The following is a 24,981-nucleotide window of genomic DNA, read 5'->3' on the forward strand; positions in this document are numbered from 1 at the left end:
ACTCTCCTGAATGCAGAGATGATAAAACCCATGGTGACCAACTCACATCTAAATAACTGCTGCCCAGTCCATGCAAGAAGAGCCATTAATGTAAGAACATCTGCATCATCTCTAACACCCTAAGTACCTTGTGACAAACAGCCAGCATGAACACAAAAAGGCTGGGGACAGTCTATCAGCAACCACAGGAATTACAATTTTTTCAATAGTTGTCTTTTTTTGCTAGGCTCGCCCAGGGAAAGCAGGCAAGCTTCTGATTAACCTCCCTTTCAGGGTTGCCTCATCAGCAGGGTATTGTGGTTGAAAGCACTGCCAGTTTAAGAGCTCAGATTTGAATTTCCAGGGAAGAAAATGAACACACTATTCTGCTCTGCAGCATTGACACAAGTCTTTATTTTAGACCAAGTCTGACCTAACAATGTATTGCCATTTGGATATTGCAACCATTTCTCTCTTTTAAAGTATTTCACCTAACCACTACTAGAACATTATAAACAGCAAAAATCCTTTAATTGCACACTCGACATTAACTTTGTGCCAAATAATTTGTTGATACTTTATTTTGCAGAGGACAGGCTTATGCAGCTATCTGCAGACCTGATGAATGTGGAGAAAACTGTTTCCCATGCTACCAATGTCAAACGTTATTCCAACAGGAGGTATCTGGTACCTGACCAGAGTTTTATTTTGTAAAGCTGTGGCCATGGTACCCAGTCAGCAGGGCCAGCAGCTTTTTCTTCATGGCCTTGAGCTGCTCTGCATCCAGCAGAAACTGAGCTATCACCTTCCTGCAGTCTTCACCTTGGATTCATCTGGGATGGGGCAGAATCCAACAGGCACCCACAGGCACTAACACCACTATGTTAACCCAGCCACAGCAGCTGGCTCCTCAAAACCCTACTTACTTACAAGGCAACATGTCTCAGGCAAGATGGGGACATGCCAGGCAGGGAACCAGCCTCGTCCTTCCCCAAACACCTGACACTAGGAACTTGTTGGATGGGTTAGACCAAGACAGACAGTGACAAGAAAAGTAGTCTTTTATTTCAATTAATATTTCTTGGCATTAGGCAGATATTAAATAACACTGGAATGCACAAGACTATTAACATATTGACAGCAAAAGGGAGGAGGTGTAGCCAAGTCGAGAACAGCAGTGCCAGTCACATCACCTTGGGGCACTCAAAAGCCATTTAATGCAGCAACCACCAGAAAGTAGGACTCCACTGAGAAATACAAAATGAGGATGAACTCCTTTCAGGTCTTTTGTTAATACAGTAACATTGGAATGACTGACAGTAAAAATGAACAAATATTTGCATTCAGGAATTAAACAGAGTGAAATATCCACAAACTGCTAGTCATGCATTTCTTTTGAAACAGCAATTTGCTAATGCATAAATATCACAAAAAAAACAATCTCCAAGATTTGAATAAATCACAGACAACTAGAAGAAACAAAGCTTGAATTCTATTTTATGCTTTAAATAGATGACCTAAATATTTAAAATTTTACTTCACCATATATATATAATTTATATATATATTAAAAGAAAGTAAAGACCATTAGATAAGTGCAAGCAATTTTCCTCAAAAAGAAAATTGGAACCATGCCCAGGAAAGCTGCTTTTTTTTTCATTTTTTCTTTTTCCTTTTTTTTTAACTTTCTACTCCATTCAGTCCACTTTTTTTTTTTCAACATAGTAAATTCTGAAGCAAAATAAATTATCTACCATCTGCTATGTTGGGTAAAAGTCCTACCTAGCATCTTCTTAGGAACTACTAGAACATCACCTTTTCTTATGGACTAAGTGAAATGGTATCTCACCAGTGATTGAACTCTCTCGTAGCTGCATGTAAACATACCTTTCGATTAATGTTTAAAATGTGTAGAGTGAATTGTAACATTACGGGGAAGCAGAAACGGAGCTGCCGAAGGAGAACTGCACTCGTGTTAGTGGGGAGAGCGAGGGCTGGTTCGCTCGGACACACACACACAATCTGGCAACGGGATCTTATCCGCGAAGTGTGGAGGGATGGTTGAGAAGGCATCCGTTTGCGAGCAAAGCTTGAAGGACACAAGCCGAGATTCTCTGAGCACACTGTCCACTTTAATCAGAATTGACTCGCACTACTGGGGTCGCACTGTAACAACCGCACGATGGAGGGATCACTCTTGGCACCTTTGATGAACTCTTCCAGTGACAGTTTACCTGAAAGGGAGAAAAACTCAAGTGGAAATAATTTTTGCAAAGTCAGTTGTTGCCACCACCATTACTGCAGCTTAAAAGAACTTCTCCGCACCAAAGCAACATACATTTATTTAATCTATGGCAAAAGCATTGAGGGGAATTTAGTGCAATGCACAGTAGCTAAATCCTACTCAAGCCTTTAAGCCCAAATGCATTTTTCTCCTGCAAAACAATCCAGTATACTGTTATTTTTTTCATTTATAACGACAGTCCTAAATATAAAAACAACTGTTCTAACATAATTTGGCAGCTTTTAGTTCAGAACCAGGGTATACAGACATGACACATGAACAAAAGGTATGGTACCTGAACACCTGTACACCTTGAAATAATGCTTGTGTTACTACAACATTTTAAACCTAAATATTCCAAACATCCACACTTTGCCCCCTTATTTGTTGTGACATGTAGGGCTGAGCAGTGATGGCACGTCCTAAACATACCAGATCAGGTTGGATGGGCAACCTCATCTAGTTGAAGATGTCTCTGCTCATTGCAGGATGGTTGGGCTAGATGACCTTTAAAGGTCCCTTCCAACCCAAACTATTCCTTGATTCTGACATTCTGCAAGCCACTTGCTGTGCCCTGCTGGAACAGGATGGATTTCATGGGGCAGCAAGAAACACCAGCCTTGGGGCAGCCATCTACTGCTGTGTGTTGCTCCTGAGCACTTCTGGTTTATACATCTTCAGTTTAGTCCAGAGGCACTAACTTGGATGGACCTGTAACAGTCTGAGGGTCTTAAAAGGTGACCTCTGGAAGAACAACCACGAGGAGCATCTATGAGGAGCAACCACCCCGACATCCACTGGCTCCAACAATCCTATGGCATGGCACAGCACAACATAATACGGCAACGAGGAAAGATCCTGTCTGGTCTTTCAGACCTCATCCTGGGGTGACCCAGCCCACTGGCAGGTTTTTCCTGAGCTCAGGACTACTCCCCTGCACAAATACCACAGGAGCCCACGAGCAGCCTCTGCCTTGCCTGCTATCATCAATAATCTCTTGCTCCAGCACTCTGAAAAGTGGCAGGAATAAGATGTAGAAATATTATTGAGATATGAAACTGTTTTCCCTATGAACTGGAGGAGAGAAGCATTTGTTACATTCCTAACAATGTCCAGTGATCTCCCATTTATGTCATGCACTCAGCACAACCTACCCCTGCCATCACACCACACAGCCCAGGGCCATCCTTACCCAACCTAAACTGCTACACCCAAGACAGGACCCATGCACAAACATCTTGCACTTGGCAGTTGCCTGCTGCTGCTTTTGGGCACATGCACCCAAAGGGAGGGAGGCACCACTTCATTGTGCCAGTTTTCACCAGCCCCAGGATGCTATCATGGAGATGGAAGAGGAATTACCTCAGTGGGCAGCACCCAAATCAGGATGAACAGGGAGGAAACTCTTCTCCCAAGTAACAAGCAATAGGTTAAGAGGAAACAACGTCAGGTTGCACCAAGGAAGGTTTAGATTGGATATGAGGAAAAATTTCTGCATCAAAATGCTTGTCAACCATTGGAACAGACTGCTTAGGGATAGGGTAGTTATCATCCTGGAGACATTTAACAGATGTGTAGATGTGGCACTTAGCAACATAGTTTAGTGGTGGACTTGGTCATTTTGGATTAATGATTGGACTCAATGATCTTAGAATCTTTTTCAACCTAAATAATTCTATGACTCCATGAATGAGCAAGCCTTCCTCTTGTAGAAATTACAGAAGCTCAAAAACCTGTGACACACCTTCGTCCTAATTTCTCACTAATGTTCCCAAACCAAGTTCTTAATCAGCCCGAAAAAGATTACTCCTAACTATTAAGACATTTATTAGTTTCCCCTCTCCTTGCATTACTTAAAAGCAAAGCACATATTAAAATCTATTTGCAATGCCCAACCAACAGTCAACTGGGGAAGAAGAAACATTTCCAGCCAACAGAGCACACATGCGCAGATGTTATTGCTTGGCACTGCATGGCTTGCAGGGCTGGTATTTTAGTGTGAATATAATGATTTTATTTCAGTAACAAAGTTGTGATGGGTACCCTGTCAGATAATTTATCAAGGAGCTCCATAACTGGCTTGGGAGCAGCTACATCCCTCTGATGTGCAGAGTGCAACAGAACAAACAGCACAGGCATGTGAGTGTGTATACGGATGTATACATGCCACGAACATGCACAGAAAATAAATACTATGGACCCTGGGGAAGTTTTGTTTTCAGGACATGCATTACTGATGACAAGCTCAGGAGTGCAAATCTGTCAAGGGCAACGGAAACAAAACCTCATGCTTAGTTTGTGTTACACCCTGATAAAATAATCCAAAGACAATGGACTTGGGAATTTTAGAGATGCCTTATCAAAAGGGGATTCACCCATGAAATGTTAGGAAAGACTGCTCTTATCTCAGCCCCCCAGCAGGATAAGTCTCTCACCCACTGCACACTGCCCACTTATTCATACTATTTGTCATGGAGTGGAGATGCTCACTGAGGCCAGGCAGAGACCAGAGGCACCAGTGGGGACATCCCTGCCCTCTACTCCCTCTCCCCAAATACCACAAACTACCAAGGCTAGGCTAAAAAACCTCTATTTCTAGGGCCAAGGAAGGGGTGCCCCTGGCGATCCTACCATCATTGTTTGTGTCCATTTGTCTGAAGATCTTGTCTGTTCGCTTCTCAGGGGTGGATTCATCCTCTGGCATTTTCATTACTGATGAAACCATTTTGTAAATTGCCTGAGTATTTAAAAGAAAAGAAAAAAAAGGAAAAAAATAAGATATAGGAAAAACACAACCCAAATGATCAAGCACCAGGGCAGAGAAAAAGAATTTAAGCCTGTAGCAATAAAAATAGGCACCTGCCCCTGGCAATATATGACTGCAGCTTTTTCTATTTCTTTCCTGTATTCATTCATGCTTCAAAAGAAGTGCTGGATCAGTTTAACTGAAAGTCAGGGTCTAGATTAATGTGTGAGCAGGAATGAGCTAAAATACAGGAGGCAACGGTGTGTAATCCTCTCTTCTGCAACTGGGCTAAGTCATCATCTCTTTGGCTGGCTCTCATCATACACTCGGTTACGTGTATGCATGTGGGGTGCTATATGGATTATGGTGAAGATGAATATATAGGAAAAGGGGTTGTTTTTCTTTGTGGATGGGTAAGGAAATGCATTTTCAGAATTACAAGAATGTGAATAAAGATGAGATCTCTTTAGGGTGTCTGCAGTCCTAGACTCCCAGCTGAGCCACAAGGACCAAGCGTCAGGACACTGCCTGATGCAGTACTCCTTTGCAGTGCACAAGTAATATATTTTAGCTGCAGAGCAGATGCCAAACAGCCCACTGGCAAGCCAAGCCCTGGATGGCATGGGGGGTAGGGGCACAGGGGGCACTGTGGTCTATGTGTCCTCTGCCTTCTGGAGACAAACACACACTACAGCCTTTCATCCAGAGTTCACATTGACTCAGAGATGAAGTTTCAAAGTGTTAAGTTTGAGAATAATCAAGTCAGTAGAATTTGCATTTAGGGTTTTTTGATCCTATTAACATCCCACAAAGAAATCCCCAGGGAGAGCTGAAGGATTTTGGCTGTGGGCCAGGTGCACAAGCGCCTTGTTCATGTCTCAAACCCTTTCCTCATCTCATACGTCCCACCATGGACCATAGCATCCTTTTGAAAACCATGGGCTCAGGAACCTCCCTGGGCAGGAATGACCCAGCTTATCGTGTTCCTCACCTCCAGCTCCAGCTGTCTCAGGGTGGTGAGGTTACAGCAACACAAGTAAGACATACAATAGAGACAATGCCTCACCTGCACTATTTCTAGCATTTCCCCACGGCTGATGTACCCGTTGCCATCCAGGTCGTACATGCTAAATGCCCACTTCAGCTTCTGTTCCAGCTTGCCCCGAGAGGTGACGCTCAGGGCGATGATGAATTCCCTAAAGTCAATCGTCCCATCGCCGTTCGTGTCAAAGGTGCGGAAGACGTGTTCCGCAAACTTCGACGCGTCGCCATAGGGGAAAAAATTTGCATATATTTTTTTGAACTCTTCTACAGTCAAATGGCCCGTTGGGCAATCTTTTAGGAAGCCCTTGTACCACTCCTGCAGCTCGTGGTCCGTGAACTCGGTGTTCTCACGCAGGTCCTGGAGCACCTCGGGGCGCAGCTTGCTATTCTGCTTCCCCATCCTCTTCTGCGTCCGGGTTCAGCAGCTGGAAAGCAAGAGAAAATCCGTTTGAGGTACAGCCCCACTAGGCAGACAAGGGACAGGGACAGGTAGAACCCTGCAAGAAACAGATGTCCCCTGGAGCAAGGGGGGAAAGATGAAAAGTACACTATAAAGCACCAGGAAAAGATCTAATTTCATTCAGCCTTCTTTCGACTCTCCTCTAGGTTCTCCCAGTCACTAATATGCTGTGGAAGGGAAAGTAGTTTGGGAGGAAATATTAGGGAAATATTAATCCTTATTGTTAATCCCAATTATCTGTGAAATAATAATCCTTATTATTTTATTTCTCTGCTACAATCCCACTCCTCCATCACTCCAGCTCTGGGTTCATCATTCCAGTTCTGGATTCCTACACTTGACACACTCCAACAGGCTGATCTTCTGCAATGACCAAGCAGGAGTGGGCAGGGACAGCAGCAACGATGAAAAGTAAAATCCATCTATTCAAAAGTGAAAGTAAGTGGGGCTGAACAAGGAGAGGAAGGCCAGATGGCTCTGTGCCAGTCACGTTTGTATTGTCCAGATGCTCTTTGAAAGCCCTTGGCTTACAGAGCCTCTCCTCCCTTCCGGAATCCCTCACCCCGCAGCAGCCCCTAAGTGCAGTGGGGCTTGGTTGGCATTCCTTGTGGCACTCCGTGGCTCAGGAGAGTGCAGAGGGGTAAGCACAGCCCATACTCAACAGCATCACCCTAAAAGACTCCTCCCTCTTTTTCTCAACCATGGACACAGCATGAGCAGATGGATCACTGTGACAGCAGCACTGGCACAAGGAATTTCATCCTTTCCAGCCCTCCCAGACAACCAGAGAAAAGGGCTTTTTAATGCAAAATGTTTGGCAAAGCTACTCTTTCCAGGTATACTAGGGTTTATACTTTTATAATTCAGTAGGTTTAATATTCCCCAACAGAAGCCAAAAGGCATTTAAATTCAGGATTTCATCAGGATGTCAGGAAAGGGCAGGGTCTGTCCTCTCCTTTGACAATGCTCATGTTTAGCCACGCAGGTGAGAGTGCCCAGCAACAGGAAAGGTCCTTTAGCAAAATGAAAGATGACCAATCTGCATTTAGGCAACAACAGGAAAAACCCCAAAACCTTGATAAATTTTTTTCTCTTATCTCTTGCAGCCTTTCATGGCTTCCCAGTAATATCAAACTGCATAGCCAGGCTAGAGGCTGAGAAGTATCTCCTTCCCCAAGCTCAAGAAGTTTATTCACAAGTTTACACAAAGTCACATCCAAACCATTGTGACTGGTCCCACATAAATGACATTTTTCTGCACAGCCTGTTGTGCCCATTAGGCTCACTCACAGCCAGCCAGTGGAGAAGACAGGTTAGTAACAGGCCAACACTGCATGATTACTTGAAAGCTGCATGAGCAGAGCAGCAAAGCATGCAGAGATCAGGAAAAATAGGGGCTAAGCACTTGTCAGAGTAAAATCCAAGGCATGCGTAAGAACCCTAAAAATTAAAAAGTTAAAGGTCAGCAAAAAATAAATTGCTCCACAGCAGAGAGATTTTCAGCCGTTGAATTTAAGCTTGTTTGTATTCCACGTAGTCTCTGCATTGCCTCAGCAATGTAAAAAATCCACATCCTGCTCTGTGGCTTAATGCTCAGAGACAAAACCCAGCCAGCCGCTCATTAGTTCAATGTATGGGGCTTAACGGAAAACTGTGTTATCATTAACACTTCTGTTTTCTAGCAAAGCTGCCAATATTTCAACTCCACAGCTTTACTTTTGTCCATTATATTGCAGTTTTCTCAACATACCTGACATACCTCTGCTTACTCCCATCATGCGGGGGTGGTACAGTTCCTGGTCCCTGCCAGCATCTCCCCTAGCAGAGAACTGGGCTGCCCTCCAGTTAAACCACTTGCTCTCAGCTGCTGCCACTGCCTTTTCATCTTTGAATCTCCTCTGCTCCAGATATTCATCCTTGTAGTGCCGAAGGCACAAAACACAATATCCTACTCTGCAGCAGTCAATTTGCAGAAAACAGTGGCTTGGAGCAAATAATGGATCAGATGTAGTCCTTTCTCTTTAAGAGCAGAAATTGTGACATTTCATGATTCCCAGGTCCTTTGTAAGAACTAGCGACAAGGTTGAAAAGCAGTCCCTGCCTCACCAGCCAACTGTCTTGGAATTCTCTGGGAGAGGGGCAGAAGGAACAGTACAGCCCACTTAATGCAGGAGCTGGTCTTTAAGCAGAAATAACCTCACCTTTAATGAACTCACAGGGTTAAGGACTGTAAAACTTCCAACTGGTGGTTACAAGAGGTTTGAAAAGGCTTAATGCCATTTCTCCCTGTTCCTATAATATCTTTATTATTCCTGTTCCCTTAAAAATAGAGACCACCAGACAGACGAGAGGCAAGATGATAATTCCATTTATTAGATTTCACTACTTCTACTAGTGGTAAGATACATCTTGTTATTTGAAGGGATGATCATTTAATATCAGCTTCAAAAGCTTTATATTCAAGCAATTTTTGCATTCAAAAGACTACAGGCTACTTCAACCCTTCCTCCTCTTTTCTATCATTTTATATCAGAAAAGGTAAAATGCTCTGAACGCAACCCTTTTAGCATATGAGCTTTCAGAAAGGCTTTGTAATGTGTTCACCCCAAATGCAACTCTGCACTTGTAACGAATTTGTTGCAAATAATCAAATAAACAACATTAACATTAATTTATTAAAGCCCATCTAAAAAAAACCAGCTTTGATGTAAATTGTGTTGCAGGTAGCTCCTTCAAAATGAAATGCCTAAATATCTCATTAATCATGACAGCAACCCCTGCTGCTGGCATCCAACTGACATTTCATTCGATTGCTATAAAATGCTTTCATCAAATCACTTTCCAGAGGCTCAGCTGCTGATTTAGCCACAAGACCACTCAGAGGATGGCTGCTAATGGAAATCACAGAGAGCAGGGCTGGGATGCTCAGGCCAGTCCTGTGATTAGGGCAATAGTTTGGGGTTTTTTTTTTTCAACAAGCCTTACCACTCACTGCAGTGGGTGTAGAAGGCAAGGCAGGAGAGATATCCTTGCACCCAACATTGCCCTGGGCAGTCAGCAGAGACCTAATTCCAGCACAGCCTGCCCTTCCCTCATTTCCCATCATGCCAGAGTGAAATCCAGGAAAGTAATGCCACATATACTGCAGCAAGGTCAGTCTCTGCTTACCTTGATGAGCAAAAGCCCTCAGAGCCTCTGGCACATCAGTAAGAAAAACAATCACAGCAATGCCTTTGAGGTAATCAGACAAGGAAAGCTTGGTAGTATAAATGCAGACCAGAGGACTTCACAAGTCTATCACTAATCAGAAAGCAATGCTCAGCCATGTAAGACTTAAACAGGGGGAAATGCAAATGCACTTTTGTTCCAGTTTCACACCAAAATGTTTGTTAAAATTACGTGCTGCCTGCCTGCAATTCTATCCAGTCTCAAAACTGAGCTGCCAGAGAACTCCTACTTGAAGAATGTAATCTCTGCCCTTCTAGGCTCAGCAAAAATAAACAATAATCACATAGCAAAAGCCTAGCCATGAGTGAAAAGGTCTTTTACTGAGGCTGAGACACACACTGGTGTCCTGGTTTCAGCTGGGACAGTAACAGGCACAGTGCTGTGATTTAGATTTAATGAGAATAATGTGATAACACACTAAAGTTTTAGCTGTTGCTAGGTTGTACTTACTCCAAATCAAGGACTTTTCAGTTTCCAATGCCCTGCCAGTGAGGAGGTGCACAAGAAGGTGAGAGGTAGAACAGGTAACCAAAGTGATATGCCATGCCATAGAACCTCATCACGGTCAGTATGTAAACTGAGGGGAGTTGGCCAGGCAGGGGGGCTGATCACTGCTCAGGTATGGACTGGCATTGGTCAGTGGGTGGCAAGCAATTGTACTGTGAGTCATTTGTTCCTCTTGGGTGTTACTGCACTGCCTTTTTTTCTTATCTCCCTTTTCCTTACAATTATTATCATCATTATTATAATATTATTTTATTTCAATTATTAAACTGTTCTTATCTCAGTTTACCTTTTTCCCCCCAATTTTCCTCCCCATCCCACAGGTTTCACACAGTCAGCAAGCAGCTGTGTGGCATTCGGTTGTCAGCTGGGGTTAAACCACAACGCCCAGTTATGCAGCACTACTGTAAGTAACTATAGCAAACTCTGAAACAGCTAAAGTAGCAATTCTGTGTTTTTACCAACAGATGGACTGGCTGTCAACATCCAGGCACTGAAGTATTTGAAATACTTGTAACAAAGCTCAGTGCAGCCAACTTTCACATGAACTCTCTGTCAACCACCAGTTACCGCAGGTAAAAGTGTGCTTTGAGCATGTAACCCAGAAAGGCAGAGACCAACACAGCTTTTTACTGCAAACCTTCTGAAGGCAGAACTGCCTTGAACTGAGCTCCTGATGGGATCCTCTTAGTGAATCAGTTACAGCTGCAAAAGGAGGAATGACTCCTTAGAGATGTACTTCCTTGTGCAAACCCCCTTGGATACTAATTTAGTGTTAATAAAAAGAGGAAAATTGATGAAATGCCTGTCTGTAGGACAGAGGTGCTCTCCAGCTGAGAAAGATAGTGCACAGAGAAACAGAACGAATATACTTTGTATTATCTGAGCTATCTGCTTTGCAGGGAAAGTGTGGCACCATTTCTGTTGCAGTGCTCACTTACAAAGCAGAACAAACGTGTCAGATCTGTTAGAGTCATGAAGCTGTAGCACAGTGCCCTCCAGGACTGCAGGAGCCCAAAGAAAATGAACAGCATAAGCCAAGCAGCAAAGGCTGCTCTGGGTTGGTCTGAAATGCAAGAACCATTTCAACAGGGGCAAAAGGGTTTTTTATTAAAAGACCTAAAGCACTGATGCATTAGGGTGCAGAAGAGACAAAAGGATTTAACCCAGAGGGACCCTATAACCCTGTAAGAAAGGCTTTCCTTGGAAGCACTGCTTTTCAGCAATGGTGGTCAAGCACTGGCATAGGTTGTCCAGAGAAACTGCAGTCTCCATCCTTGTAGGCACTGGACATGGTCCTGGGCAACCTGTTCTGGGTGACTCTGCTTGAGAAGGGAGAGGTAGACTGGATGATTTCAAGAGTTCCCTGCCAATATCAATCATTCTGTGAAATGCCCCCAGTATCCTTTTTCTATGGCCAGGTGAAGATGAGAATCATAAGAAGGTCCTTCAATTCAGCAAGCATGGTGCCATCTTCTGAGGCTCTCTTTTTAAAAGTTTGATCCTTGTATTAAAAAAAAACCGAAAACACATAACAAGACAAAGAAAAAAAAACCCCACAACAACCCCCAGCAAAACCCCACAACAAACAAAACAACCCAACAAAAAACCACAAAAACTTTACAGGTAGTCCAAATTAAAGCCTCAGTCACTAAAGATCTGTGCTGCTACACTTCAGGAACACACCATTCAGGAAAATGTTTTGTGCCCTGGTAGCACCAGAGTTCAACAAAGCCAACACACAGATGTGTTCAACAAGTCTCGAGCTCCCGTGGCCCAAGCTGCCAAGAGGGAGACGGGTTGTTCGGCACCCCAGCTAATTTAGTGGTAAAAAAAGATCATGTAGCAACAGGATGGAAAACAGGATTACAATGACATCCTCTGGACCATGCTTTGCCCAGGGCTGGTCAGCGGTTCTGATCTGAACTGGGAGGGGAAATGAGCAGTTAAGAGGCTGGGACAGATAATGAACTCCGGAGTAAAGAGCAGATTTTGTTACATGTTTTAATGCTAGTATCCTAAGCAACGAGTGTTGCAACACAGAAGGCACAGGATATACAAATACGTTGCTATAGATATCTGGTCCTGCCTGGTAAACTCATGTGAACTTCTTTCCTGCCCTGCAGCAAAAGCCGACACCCACATACCAGCCACTGCAGCACCTGTTTCTCTTCCCAGGCTGCAGACACGGGGTCAAAAGTAACACCTTTTGATAACGTCTAAAGTGTGAAAAGGAGTATCTGCACCTCTTGAAAAGCTAATAATAGAAGCAGCAAGATGAAAGAGAAAACTCACTCAATAATGCCGCGAAAAATTTGAACCCTGCAGAAATGGTGCAGGTTTGAGATGTGAAAGGCTGGAGTCCAGAGGAGCTGAAACTGCTTCCCCTGATGCCTTCAGGGAAACAGAAATGAAACCTGACAAGTGAAAAACAGATCAAAACTAAACAAATAAATGGGCTTTAAATTTTTTCACTTACCATGCGTTTATTTAAATAAAGAACGTTGCTTATTTGCAACTTATTTTCCAGTTCAATCCTTTTCAGCAGTGTATTAAAGAGTGGGGGAAAGACCAGGACCACCCTGCATATCACCCACATTACAGTTCCAGAAAACACAGTAACAATTCAGGTATATACACTGAATGTCCTTCCGAAGGGTGGAGTGAATTGCTAAGAGACCTCGACCCACCTTACTGGATAAGTTTATCCACAAACACATATCCAGGAACTGTGTGGTCTTGAAAACCTGATTCCACGTCTGGGAGGAAAACCCATTATAAATAACCACCTACTACCCCCAGCTTGCCAAAGACAGACATAATTACAAAGACTCCAATCCTCAAAATAGCTATGAGAAAGGACTATTTCCAGACTGGCATGTTCATTTCATGCAGTCAGCTGCAAGGGCTGAGATACTCACTTACAGGTCTCTGAATTGTTCGCATCTATTGAAGTCACTTTACTCAGGATTATACTCCTGATTTACAGGGAAAAATCAATTAGTCACTGACATCAAGCATCAGTGCATTAACCTGAGAACCATTTTGCATTCAAATCATCAGTGTGTGGTGAAGAAGCAGTTGTAGATCACAGTGGCAGGATCTTCCCAGTCGCTGGAGCCACAACAAGGATCCAAGGCATGCTGACACTGCTGCACCCGTTGGTACCCACTGCCCGTCCCCGCCCCCGACACTGACTCCCATCACCAGGAAATGCGAGTTTGCCATTGAGGGCACGGTTACAAACCCACTGCAAAGAAACAAAAGAAACGCAAACCACTCCCAAACATTCACGAATTGCTGCTAATGAGGAAAGAATGAGACCTGTGCTGGGACCAGAAAAGTGGCATTTCCTTGGGGAGCTCTCCATAAAGTTCTACAGCTCAGAGTAGGAGAGCTTATTATTATAAAGGACAAATATTCCCAATGCAGTAAGAAAAGCACAGAAATATTTCGAGTAAATTAGGAAATTGGGTTAATTTGGGTGGGAGCAGATTGGGCAGCAAGGCAGCTTGTGATTACAGACAGGAAAAGAAAATCAGGAGTGGATTTTCCTTGTCTCCTCCCTTTGTCCTTTTTTCTTTTAAACAAAACCAAGGGAGAAGCAGCCAGCCCTATTTTTAAAGACACTGCAAAGTTGGCAAGGCTTAAAAAAAATTAGTTTGTTTACACAATATTGCAGAGCAAAGAAAACATGTCAGCACAATGTCTTAGTGTACAAGGTCTTTTTCTGAGAAGGTTGGGTTGCCTGAGGAAAAACCCACGTCACGTTCACTGAATATACTATTGTGATACATAATTTTAAATCAAGTTCTGTGAATACTGGCTTGCAGGAGAGGAGAGGGTGCCTGATGGAAAGTTGGAAATAAGAGAGTATATTTTTAGAAAAAGGAAAGTGATAAAAATTAGCACAGGACACTATATTTTTAATATAATTAAAACCACAGAAGTAGCATGGTTGGACTGTTTTGTCCTTGGATTTTAGAAGTTTCATACATGCATTTATTTAATTGATGAACGTAAAGCAGAGAAAAATGCTCTACAGAATACTCACACACCTGGGAGAAAGGAACCTGGACTAAATTTCAGAAGAATTAGAGCCAAACTCTGGCAGTAACAAGAGCAAATCCTACAGCATCAGAGCCATTCATGTGGAAAAGACGGAGAGTTTGAGGCAATGACACTAGCTAACGAGACAGCGAGAGGTGATAACCAGCCCTTAGAGGGCAGGTATGGAAGACCATCCTCACTAATGATGCCTAAGTGAAAAACAAAGAAGAGATTTGACATCCTTCCTTTCCCCAGCTGCAGGTACTGTGTTGAGATACGGGTCTTGGAGGAATCCAGGGGATTTCAGGGTATCTAATTTGAAACAAACCATACAAGAGAGTTGGGTTTGCTTTCGAAGAGTGAAAAGAAACCTTTTTTTAACTAAAAGTGCATTATTTAGCAGGGGTATGCTTAGCAAAAAGATGCTCCAAAAGGTGGCTTTGCAGATATGCCAACTAACTACCTTTAACAAAAATTCAACCAACATTTATTAACTAAAAGTACTGAAACACTGGGGAGAAAAAAAATTAAACAAAAGAGACAGACTCTTTGTAACCAACACTTCCAATTACCAAATACTCAGCTATTTTTAACAATTTCTACTACTATCTGTTTGGGTTTTTTCCTAAAAATCTTAAATCTAATATCAGTGCATCCATTATATATTATCTAGCTTTCTAAGGTACCATTTTTTTTTTCATCAATTATGGCTTTAAAATAGTACAAAATCGCTGGTTAAATTCCTTGTAAAAATACATTCCACTACACCAAAATTCTTCTCAAAATAGTGTTCTCTTTCCTCTTCAGCAGTAACCACTAATAACAGTAATCAAATTGTTTCACACCTTTATTTTCCTGTTTGTTGAATGACAAAAACACACTCAAGTTTAAAATCTAATGGCAAACCTAGAGTTTAACTTTTTTGTTTGCTTGTTTTTTACCTCCCTTGCAGAGATATAAACCCTCTGTGAAATAAAAACTCTGTAAAATAACTCTATGAGAATGTTATCCCACCTGCAAGGAAGGAACCCGGTTCTCCTGGATGCAGCACTTCAAGCAGCAGAAGACCAAGCTCTACACATCACAGAGGGATTTTTCAAAGTTAATTTTTAAAATCAAGGAGCCAGAAGTACACTGAATACTATCCTGTGCAGGAAAGCCACGTCCCCAGGACACCTTCTGGACAAGAGCATCACATCAAGAATATGATGCAAGGTTTGTGTGCAGGTTAGCATCAGGGTAATCATAAGCCTTTGTGCCTTGAGAACACAATAGCAATTACCTCGTATTGAACTCCACCAACATCTGTGCTGGGATGTGGACACCCATCTGGGCAACATCCTGCTGTTCTCCCTCAATGGCAAGGTCTGCCCTGCCAATGTACACTAGAGCTGGTGGCTCCCCGCAGGCAACGTGTGTGAGGGCACCTGTAAGTGTTTGCCCCAGGCAGTGCCTGGATGGTGCGAACCCCAGACCAAACGTTCACAGAGATGAGTAATGCATTGATGTTCCTTTTTTTAGGTGGATCCTGAACACAATGTGCCATTTTGACCAGCAGTGATATGACAGACCATCTCTCTGGCCATGGTTGATGCTCAGGGATACAAGTAATACCTGCTCTCACCTCTTCATTTTCCATCCTTAAAAATGAGAGAATGTCTCCAGAAAACAGCAAACCATATGATTTTGCGACTAGTTCCTACAAAATCCAAAAAAATGGGCACCACCGCTTCACTGAGCTGCCAGAGACTGCACTGACTGGACTCTTCCAACAGTCAAAGCCAAGGCAAGAGGAGACTGGTGCAGCAGCATGGCAGGACACTTCCAGTCCCTGCCCACACATTAAGTAGTTGCAACTTTCATTAATCCTGAACACTCAACAGTATGATTTGCTCTTAAGTGCGTTCACTATAAATTATGCAGAAGAGCAATATAACTGTCTGTCTCCAAGAAAGGGAGTTCTCCACATCAGAGGAGATAAAGGAGACTGGTATTTTTAGGGGCACCAAGAGCAGCATCCGTCTTTTCTTCTGGCACTTCTGTGTAGCATTTAACACTTCAATGCAAATCATCCTGGAAGCAAACCATGCAATCTGCACTCAAGACATCACTTTTCTCATTAACCTCCACCACAGGACTCCATCCCCAGCAATATCCACACCAAATGTGCTTTTCTGAGCGCTGCGGGTGAGGGCTGCCTGGAGCTGAGCCTCTGTTACCAGGCTGGGTAAGACAGCAAATGGAAAATCAAATCATGTTGAATTTTATATTTGTATCTAAGTGATGCCAGTAGTGGCCAAATGGGTATATTTTCCTCTCTGACTGGGTACAGTAACAGGAAGGAGATGTGATGGATTTGAAGCAGGAAGCATCTCAACAAGGCATGGGATGAAAAGAGCTGACCTCCACCTGAGACCACATATGGGGCACATCCTCTCCCACCGCCTTGGTGCTGCATCGGTGAAGGTCTTGACTGGAAAAACAGGAAATGTGCCTTCTCTCAATAGTAACGTCAAAGATGGATGTTCACATAAGGGGAAGGGGATGAGGGAGAAAATCTACTCCTGATATCCCCTTAAGGTCTCTCTTTCAGATGGCACAATCTTCATCAACTTCATTTTAGCAAAGACAAAAAAAAAAAGCACCTAATTTGTAAGGTTTTAACACATCAGGCCATGGAGAGGTAAGCTCTCCTGAGTATGACCATACCAGGATACTGACCTCATACACTTTTAATTTATAACTCTGGTCTCTGAAAAGACCGTAACTTCCACCTGGTATCAACTACTAGGCTGTTCCACTTCTGAAGGGGCTAAAGAAAATCCTACTAAACCAAACATCTTGACCAAATTCTGCATTTTTTACAAAGCAAGATCCAAAAAAGGCTGACGGTATTTTTGGGGTTTTAAATATCCCTTCCTCAAGGATGACATTATCTATTTTCCTGGAAATTTTCAGCAACTTTTCTGCAGAAGGAGAAGGTATCCTGTGTGAGAAACCATGTCAACAAGATCTTTCCGTAAATGCAACATTTGCGTAAGATCAACACAATAATTTATCATTTATTTTTTCCTCTTCAGAGGAACAGGAAAAAAGTGTTTAAAGGCCACAGCAGTGGGTAAAAGGAGGGCTCTGATGGTGAAGAATGATGCACTAATTGAAAGTTTCTGAAGTGAAGCCTTCTCCCGGGGTGTGCACACATCACATTTCAGCACACAACAGCAAGGCTGCTTCCCTTCACCTTGAAGCCTGCTAACATAACAGCTTTTTGTTGGCAGTACAGATATTGAAAAGAGAAGGCGGGCAAAGGTACCATTTTTAGGGTCAGAGGAGTCAGTTCCATGAACAGTGCAGACATCTGGAGTGACACTGGCATTAGGGAAGAGGTTCCTGCCACAAGAAGGTAAAGCTTTGTCTTCTCAGCTGAAGGCAGTCAGAACTGTGGAAGCACTAGGTAGATACTCCAGCTGACACTGACTGAGTCTCAGCCCTGACTGAGATTGTCATTCAGTCTCTTTTTATTCACAGGCATGATCCTGCTACTGGACTTTTCTGAGATAAACCCAGCACAACAGAAATAGTCTCACAATTCCACGCCCCTGCTCTGAAGAGAGTAGGCAAGTACCTCAAAAGCATTTTAGACCCTTGCATTCTTGTAGTTAACACTATTTTTTTAGCTTCTTGACCCTCTATTGCAGAGATCATGACTTGTCAGACCTATTTTGAGACCTTCTTTAAACTAAAACGCAGCAACAAGTATCAAATAGACTCCTAGAGGAAGAACGACCCTCATATTTCCTCTGCAACACCAACATTTTCAGTGCAGGAGGGATGGTGGGGCAGAGTGGACAGACAGGCATTTATACATCCCATAGCACAAGGCAGAGGTCTTCAGTGTTTTGGTGCCAAAACTTTCTGTCTTGGAAAAGAAGAAGAGCTACAGCTAAGGATGATCCCATTGAACAATAGTGCATGGCTCTGGTGTGCTGGGTTTTGGAGCAACTCCAGCAGGGTGGGACTGTAAAAAAGTGGACAAAAGCGTTGGATAGAGATCTACAGGGAGGAAGCACTTCCTACTTCCTATACTTCACAGAAAGGACCAGGGATTTAAATAAAACTCCTTCTGAGCTCTGCCGAAGACCAAAAAGAGCTCCTGCTGGAACAAAGTCCTATCTGGCTGCAACCTGGCTGAAGGCTGACGGAGCACTCCCAGGGCATGTGGCCATCCCACTGCAGTTCCTAACATATTGGTGGGAAGGGCAAGGCTGAGCTGCCCACAGTCCTATTGTGACTGGCACCATCCAAGCAAAAGAGCCTGTAAAAACCCAGGACAGGGCTCTCAGCTCTGACACCAAAGGTGCAGAGTCAATTTGCCTTTCAAGTGCATCCTTTTTTGAAAAAGGAAAATCAAAGTGTACATTTACACTTTCCAATGTCATTTCTACATCACACCATTTCTCAGACCCATCTACCTTTTAGCCCTTTTCTCTATGGCCTATAGGGCTGCAGCAGTGGACATTCAATCTGCTCCACCCATCCTTCCCAGCCTCTTCCCCGTCTCTCCACCTCTGCAGCCACACCAGACCTCCCTCTCTTGTCTCCCTCCTGCCTCTTACATGGTCCCACATGTGGACCAGACCAGACTAGAGCCAGGGTAACCCATAGGTTGGGCAACAGTGCTGATAAGCAAATAACTGGCGTTGACAAAAAAACACTAATACCTGTGGATTATTTACTTTGCTTGGTTGTAGCAGAATCAGACTCTAAACACAGTAATACATATTTGCAAACCACACAGATCTTTCCTCTGTACATTACCACATCAATTACCTTATCTGTCCATTTTAGTTTACATATTCAGTTGTAACAACCCTCATCTGCTCTGTAATTCACCCTGAGCATCAGTCTACAGCAGGAAGCCTGTTTGTTGTTTTTCAACCCATCCTTAGTCTGCTAGAGCACCCACTGCCTATTAACCCAATAGAAGGCGACTCATTTTGTGTCAAAATTGCTTAAATCTACATCTCAGATATTGTCAATGGGTTGGAAGATTTAGTAAGAGAAAATAAGGGAGAGAATGAAGGAAACCACAGGTTTGGAAAATATCAGGCTAGACAGATTAAGAAGCAATGTGGAAAAAAAATACGAAATTATATTATCCAAACAAAAGCAAAGCCATAGGCAAGTCAGAAAGAACTGAGTTGTGCACGCATTTCACTACAGCAAGAAATGGCACTGCTCTGAAATGGGATTGAATAAGCAAACCTCACATTCCTGGAGGAAAAAATTCTTTCATGAATGGCTTTGCACAAAGCAATTACCCACAGGTTTTGAACAGACATCTGTAATTTTGACCTGCCAAGACAGTCATCAAAACTGCAGTTGGTCCAAATTTGGGAAAGTTAGCAACTCCTGCCCTGTTTTACAAAGGATTGAAAGAGTCAAAAGTATTTCTCATAGAAATTATCTGTCATATTACTTGACCCTGAGATTAGCTCAGTTGGTTAAAGCATGGTGCTAATAAACCAAGGTTGTGTGTTCAATCCTCTCATGGGCCATTCTCTTAAGAGTTGGACTTGATGATCCTTGTGGGTCCCTTCCAACTCAGAATATACTGTGAACTCTTGTGACAGCAAACTGCCTTCAGTAAATGTACTGTTCTTATAAAACTCCTGGATTTTCTCTACTAATTCACACCACGGCAGTAACACTGAGCACTCAGCTGAGGAGGTGATTCTGTTTGGCTGAAAAAAGGCAAAGTGCAGTAAGAAACAGCCCATGTCAACACCAAATTGGCAGGCAAGAGTGAGGGGGCAGACCCACTTGAGTCCCAGCCCTGGAGAGGTAGCGTATTCACCACAGGCATGCACTGAAGCAAAGATGCTGAGTGCCACTGTTCCTGCAAATTCAGCTTAGTTATCACAGGTTACTTCCCTGTTTCTTGTTGTTTCTAAGCTTCCTTTATGTCCTATAAGCTTTCCTTGTTCAGCTTTCTTATAATGGCTTTTGTACAGACCTATGTCAGAGTGGATATATCTCAATATACTTGTACTTTAATGTAGTCAGTATTCATTATTTTCAATATTCCTAAAGACAAGTTGCTCCTCTTGGAAATACCATGTTCAGGCCTGGATATGGCAGATGTAGTGTCACTCATTACCTTTATTCCTGAGCTTTATTCAAAAGCCAGCCAGGCTTTGCTCCCACTACGCCAGTCATGGCCTTATTTCTCTACTGGCTCAAAATCATCTTTTAACTTCCAGCCTAAATGTATTCAGTGCTGGTGACCACATTTGCTCTGGCCCCACCATTGTCTTTTCAAAAACTTCCCCTCTGCTATATACATGGATAAAGAGCCATCACTCCCACATCAGCCTTGGCTTTCCTGATTTGACTGATCAGGCTCTTCTCACCTCCTCTCAGACACACATTCTCCTTTCCCCATGTCACAGAAATCCTTCCCTGCACTTAGTGCACTGACAACCTCATGATTCCTGGCCCCTGGCACCACATGCACCATCTTGGACAAAGTCTCACCTCAACATCAAGTTTCCTTATCTGCACTGGGAACTCATCCAAGAAGGGGATTTGCCTTTTGACCTTAGTGCCTTGGGTCAATCTGTGTGCAGTTCTGCCTGGACTCTTCTCTGTGCTTCCAGATGAGCAGCTTCTCCCCTGTTCAGAGATGGGCTCCCCCTGCTTTTCATGCCTTTTCTGTGCCAGCCTTCCTCAGGGTACCCTGCTCTGTCATAATGATGTCCTGATCTTTCATGTTGATAGAAAATGGCAGTGTCATGGTACCAGATACCTGATCTGTGCACCCCCAAATGTGGAGCTTCAAAACTCATCTGCTGAGAAGGTCTAGTGGAAGAGATGTAAAGATCAGAAGGAAAATAATGTCAAGAAATAAGAGATCTGACACCTTACTGGAACATCTTCACATGTAAAAGCTATTGATGCAAGTCACACAAAAATCTTCAGTTTCCTCTCCAGTTCTGTCTGGTGACCAAGAAGGACCACTTCTACCATTCATCCAGTGCATGAACAGGGAATAACAGCCTATTTATTTTATAAACAAAACAGCATGGTTGTACAAAATCAACCAACCAAACAAATCTAACCACAGCCTCAACTAGGGGATACCACAATCACTCTCTATTTGCTATTCAATAGGATCTGTGTACAAGAAAATATTTTCAGCAAGTGCAGCTTCTAACACATATATATTTCTACTTTATTCAGAATAAGGTTAAGGGGTTTTCCACCTAAAGAATGACATTCAGATCTGGCACATCAGAGGAACAGCTGCAACAAACAGAAAGGCCATGAGGCAAGGCAGTTTGCTCTGAAAAAACAATAAAAAAATCCCCTTTTACTAGAGCAGTGATAAAGGTGACTGAAAATACCCCCAAGTGCTATGACCAGGTTGTAGCCTCCTTGGAGTGTGAAGGAGCCTCAGGATCCACCATAGGGGCAGGGGAAGCAGTTTAGCAAATGTGTTCATGCACATTTACACATAGTGCTTATAGTCAATGAAATATTCACCACTGAGAAAAGCATCTTCCCCTCCCCACCTCCTTTTTTTTCAATTTTACATCTTTGCTGCTCTAACCCACCAGTTGGGCCACAGGGCACAATTCCTCCCCTAGCTCCAAGCAACACTCAGACCAGAGCAACACAACATGATGCTCTGCAAATCAGAAAGGCCCTCTGGACTGATCTGCAAACGGATGGGGAGAAACTGTCCAAAAATACCACAAGTTCACCAAAACCGAGCAGTGCAGTAGTGGTATTTGGATGTACACTGGGACATGCAGGTAGCTTTGGCCAGGCACAAGTCTGCTCAGCCAGGCACTCACTCCGATGGCCCATCACTGCTGACATGTGAGTTGTGAAAAACTGTCAAGCCCCTACATGTCTTGGTACACCAGTGAATAAAATTTGCATATGCATAAAACCCCCAAATTGACTTTTCCTATGGAAATTGACTGCTTCTCCACAGAAACCACTCTTTCCAGCAGGGAGGGAAGCTGGGGCAGCACATTCCTCCAGGCTGCAGGGGCTGCTGGGAGCACCTCAGGTAGAGCTCACAGAGCTTCTCAGAAACAGAACACCACTCTCTACCTACAAATAACCCCACTAAAAACCATCCAATTCTTGATTCTGCTGTTGCTGTGCCAGCATTTCCAAGCCTGCTGCTTTCCTGGAGAAATCTGTATAATGCACACACTGCAACCTGCACTACGTTTCACATGAGTAGCCTGGTTTTAAGCAGTGGGAGCTCCCATTTCTTTGTTAAAAGCACATCTTAGGCTGGTACAGGTTAATGTTAACAAGTGGCAAAGCCTGCTGCTCTGGCTCTGCAAGGGGAATCACACCTGCCAGTGGCTGCCCCAACACAAAAGCAGGATGCTGGAGGGCTCCCGCTGTGATGCAGAGAAGTGGCAGCTGAGCTGTTGCAGGCACCATGCACCAGGCCAAAAGGAGCCTGTTGCTGTGCCAAAAAGCAGATAATTTAAGCTGTAAGGCAGCTGATGGGACTTCCCTGCTTTGCCAGACAGCTGTCTGCAGAAATACATCTTGCAGCAGCAAATATAACTCCGCACAGATGAGGTGGACAGTCCTTTCAAATCAGTCCTGAGCAGGTCCAAGGACAGGGGCTAGGGATAAAGAGGAGCTGCCTGACAAATAGCAACACTTGTCAAGCCTAAAATAAAACATATCCTTCCTCTCCTTCAAAAGGTTATGGTCCTTTTTCCTACTGTTGCCTTCCAGCCCATAAAATACCATTAAATTTACCTTGACTGAAAATATTAGAGGTCTTATCTCTTAAACTTGAAGAACATTTTTTCCACCCAAGACAGAAGAATTTTGCTTACCTTCACCGAGCAGTAGTGCCTACAGTTGTTAAATTACAGTATAAATATTAGCTTTTGCCAGTAAACAAATGCAGATTTTGGTACCAGATCTCACTGGAATAATCACATAATCACAAAATGGTTTGAGTAGGAAACGACTTTTATCCAGTTCAACCCCCTTGCCATGGAGAGGGACACCTTACACCAGACCAGGTTGCTTAAAGGTCCATCCAACTTGCCCTTGAACACTTCCAGGGACGGGGCATTCACAGCTTCTCTGGGCAACCTGTTACAGGTTCTAACCACTCTCACAGTAAATTTCTTCCTTATGTCCAAACTAAACTTACCCTCTTTCAGTCTAAAAACATTGCCCCTTGTCCTGTCACTACAGGCCCCCCCAAAAAGTCTTTCTCCATCTTTTTTATAATCCCCTTTATATTGAAAGGCTGCAATGAGGTCTCCTCAGAGCCTTCTCTAGGGTGAACAACTCCATCTCTCTCAGATTGTCTTCACAGGAGAGGTGTTCCATCCCTTTGATGATCTTCATGGCCTGCTCTGGACTTGCTTCAACAGATCTATGGCTTTCCTGCACTGAGGACCCCAGAATTGGATGCAGTGCTCCAGGGGGGGCCTCACAAGAGCAGAAGGGCAGGATCACTTTCCTCATACATGATAATACCTTGGAAGGAAAAGCTCAGCTGGGGAATACCAGCACGGATTGAGCAATCCTGCATGTGGGACTGAAGAATGTATATGCAGTTATGCTGGAGCACAATAGCTAGAAACTCCATTTCCATGATTTATTTATTTAGTTGTATTTAATAAAATAAAACCCTAAGTGACAGACTGAAGGCTCAGTGACAACTCATACCAAACAAATTAGCTACTCAAATCATTGAAACACTTGAGAGTTGCTTTGGTTCCTCCTGTTTATGCTCTACTAATCTCTACACTTCTCTCAGTCTGAAGAAGCAATTAAAAAAAAAATCCACTCCCCTTTTAGTTTCTGACCTGAGGAAGTACCATGGGTTCACAAGCTACCAGGATTTTTTTTTCTTTTTAATAAGAAATACTGTTCTCCATATACTTTCAGTAAATAATCCCACTGAGTTTAGGTATGAAACAGATCTGCAAAACTAAATAGGCAAGAATGTAAACTTGGTGCCTCTGATTCAAAATACTTCCAGCCTCACCTAAGGACTGACTTGGCTAGAAAGTTATTTATTGAAGCAAAGAGGCCAAGTGATGCAGGAGTGCTGAAGGCACGCAAGGAGAGCAGGGAGGGTAATGCCTAAGTCAGTTATGTAAGTGGGGAAGCACAGGGTGAAAGGACGGGAGGACTCTGAGGGATGCATGGCAGCCAGCCGCGGAAAGCTCATAAAGAGCTTTGGCAGGAAGCCGCTGCCCTGCCGGTGACAGGGAATCCAGGTGACAGCGAATCCAGGCTCCAGCACCACCGGCTGCAGCACCCCACGCCCGGCACCCCGAGCCGCAGCACAAAGCTCCCGGTGGTTTGCTGCCGAGCTTTGTGTTCGTGGGGCACAAGCACAGAGCCTGCAGGATGCTGGGGAAAACAACAGGGCTTCGGTGCTTTCTCTGTCATCTATTTAGGGTTTCAATACTGGTTTTGGTGGGTTTTTTTTCCTGGGTTTGCTACTGAAGTGCCCACAGACAATGAGACTATTGAGCATTTACTACGACATGAGGTTAGTTTGGGTTTCAGTTTCTGCTGAACCAGCGCATTTCCTTCCACATTCTTACAGGAACAGATGCTAAAATATAGATGGGCAGAAAAAGGAAAATCCTTCACACAACAGCATGAATTTAA

The 24,981-nt window shown here is 43.5% G+C and overlaps 1 protein-coding gene across 2 annotated transcripts in view; it reads right to left on the reverse strand.

Annotated features, from left to right (window-relative positions):
* Positions 1-1,024: 1,024 nt before the first annotated feature.
* Positions 1,025-24,981, reverse strand: part of HPCAL1 (hippocalcin like 1) — a 64,017-nt gene continuing 40,060 nt past the window's right edge. For both annotated transcript variants that reach the window (XM_071548347.1, XM_071548348.1), the window contains 3 exons: positions 6,076-6,478; positions 4,895-5,000; positions 1,025-2,213 (listed from right to left, as the gene is read on the reverse strand). In XM_071548347.1, coding sequence (XP_071404448.1) covers positions 2,116-2,213; positions 4,895-5,000; positions 6,076-6,453 — 582 coding nt within the window. In that variant the 5' untranslated portion in view covers positions 6,454-6,478 and the 3' untranslated portion in view covers positions 1,025-2,115. The remainder of the gene's footprint in view (positions 2,214-4,894; positions 5,001-6,075; positions 6,479-24,981) is intronic.

The sequence above is a fragment of the Pithys albifrons genome, chromosome 2 (assembly GCF_047495875.1).
Source record: "Pithys albifrons albifrons isolate INPA30051 chromosome 2, PitAlb_v1, whole genome shotgun sequence".
NCBI lineage: Eukaryota > Metazoa > Chordata > Aves > Passeriformes > Thamnophilidae > Pithys > Pithys albifrons.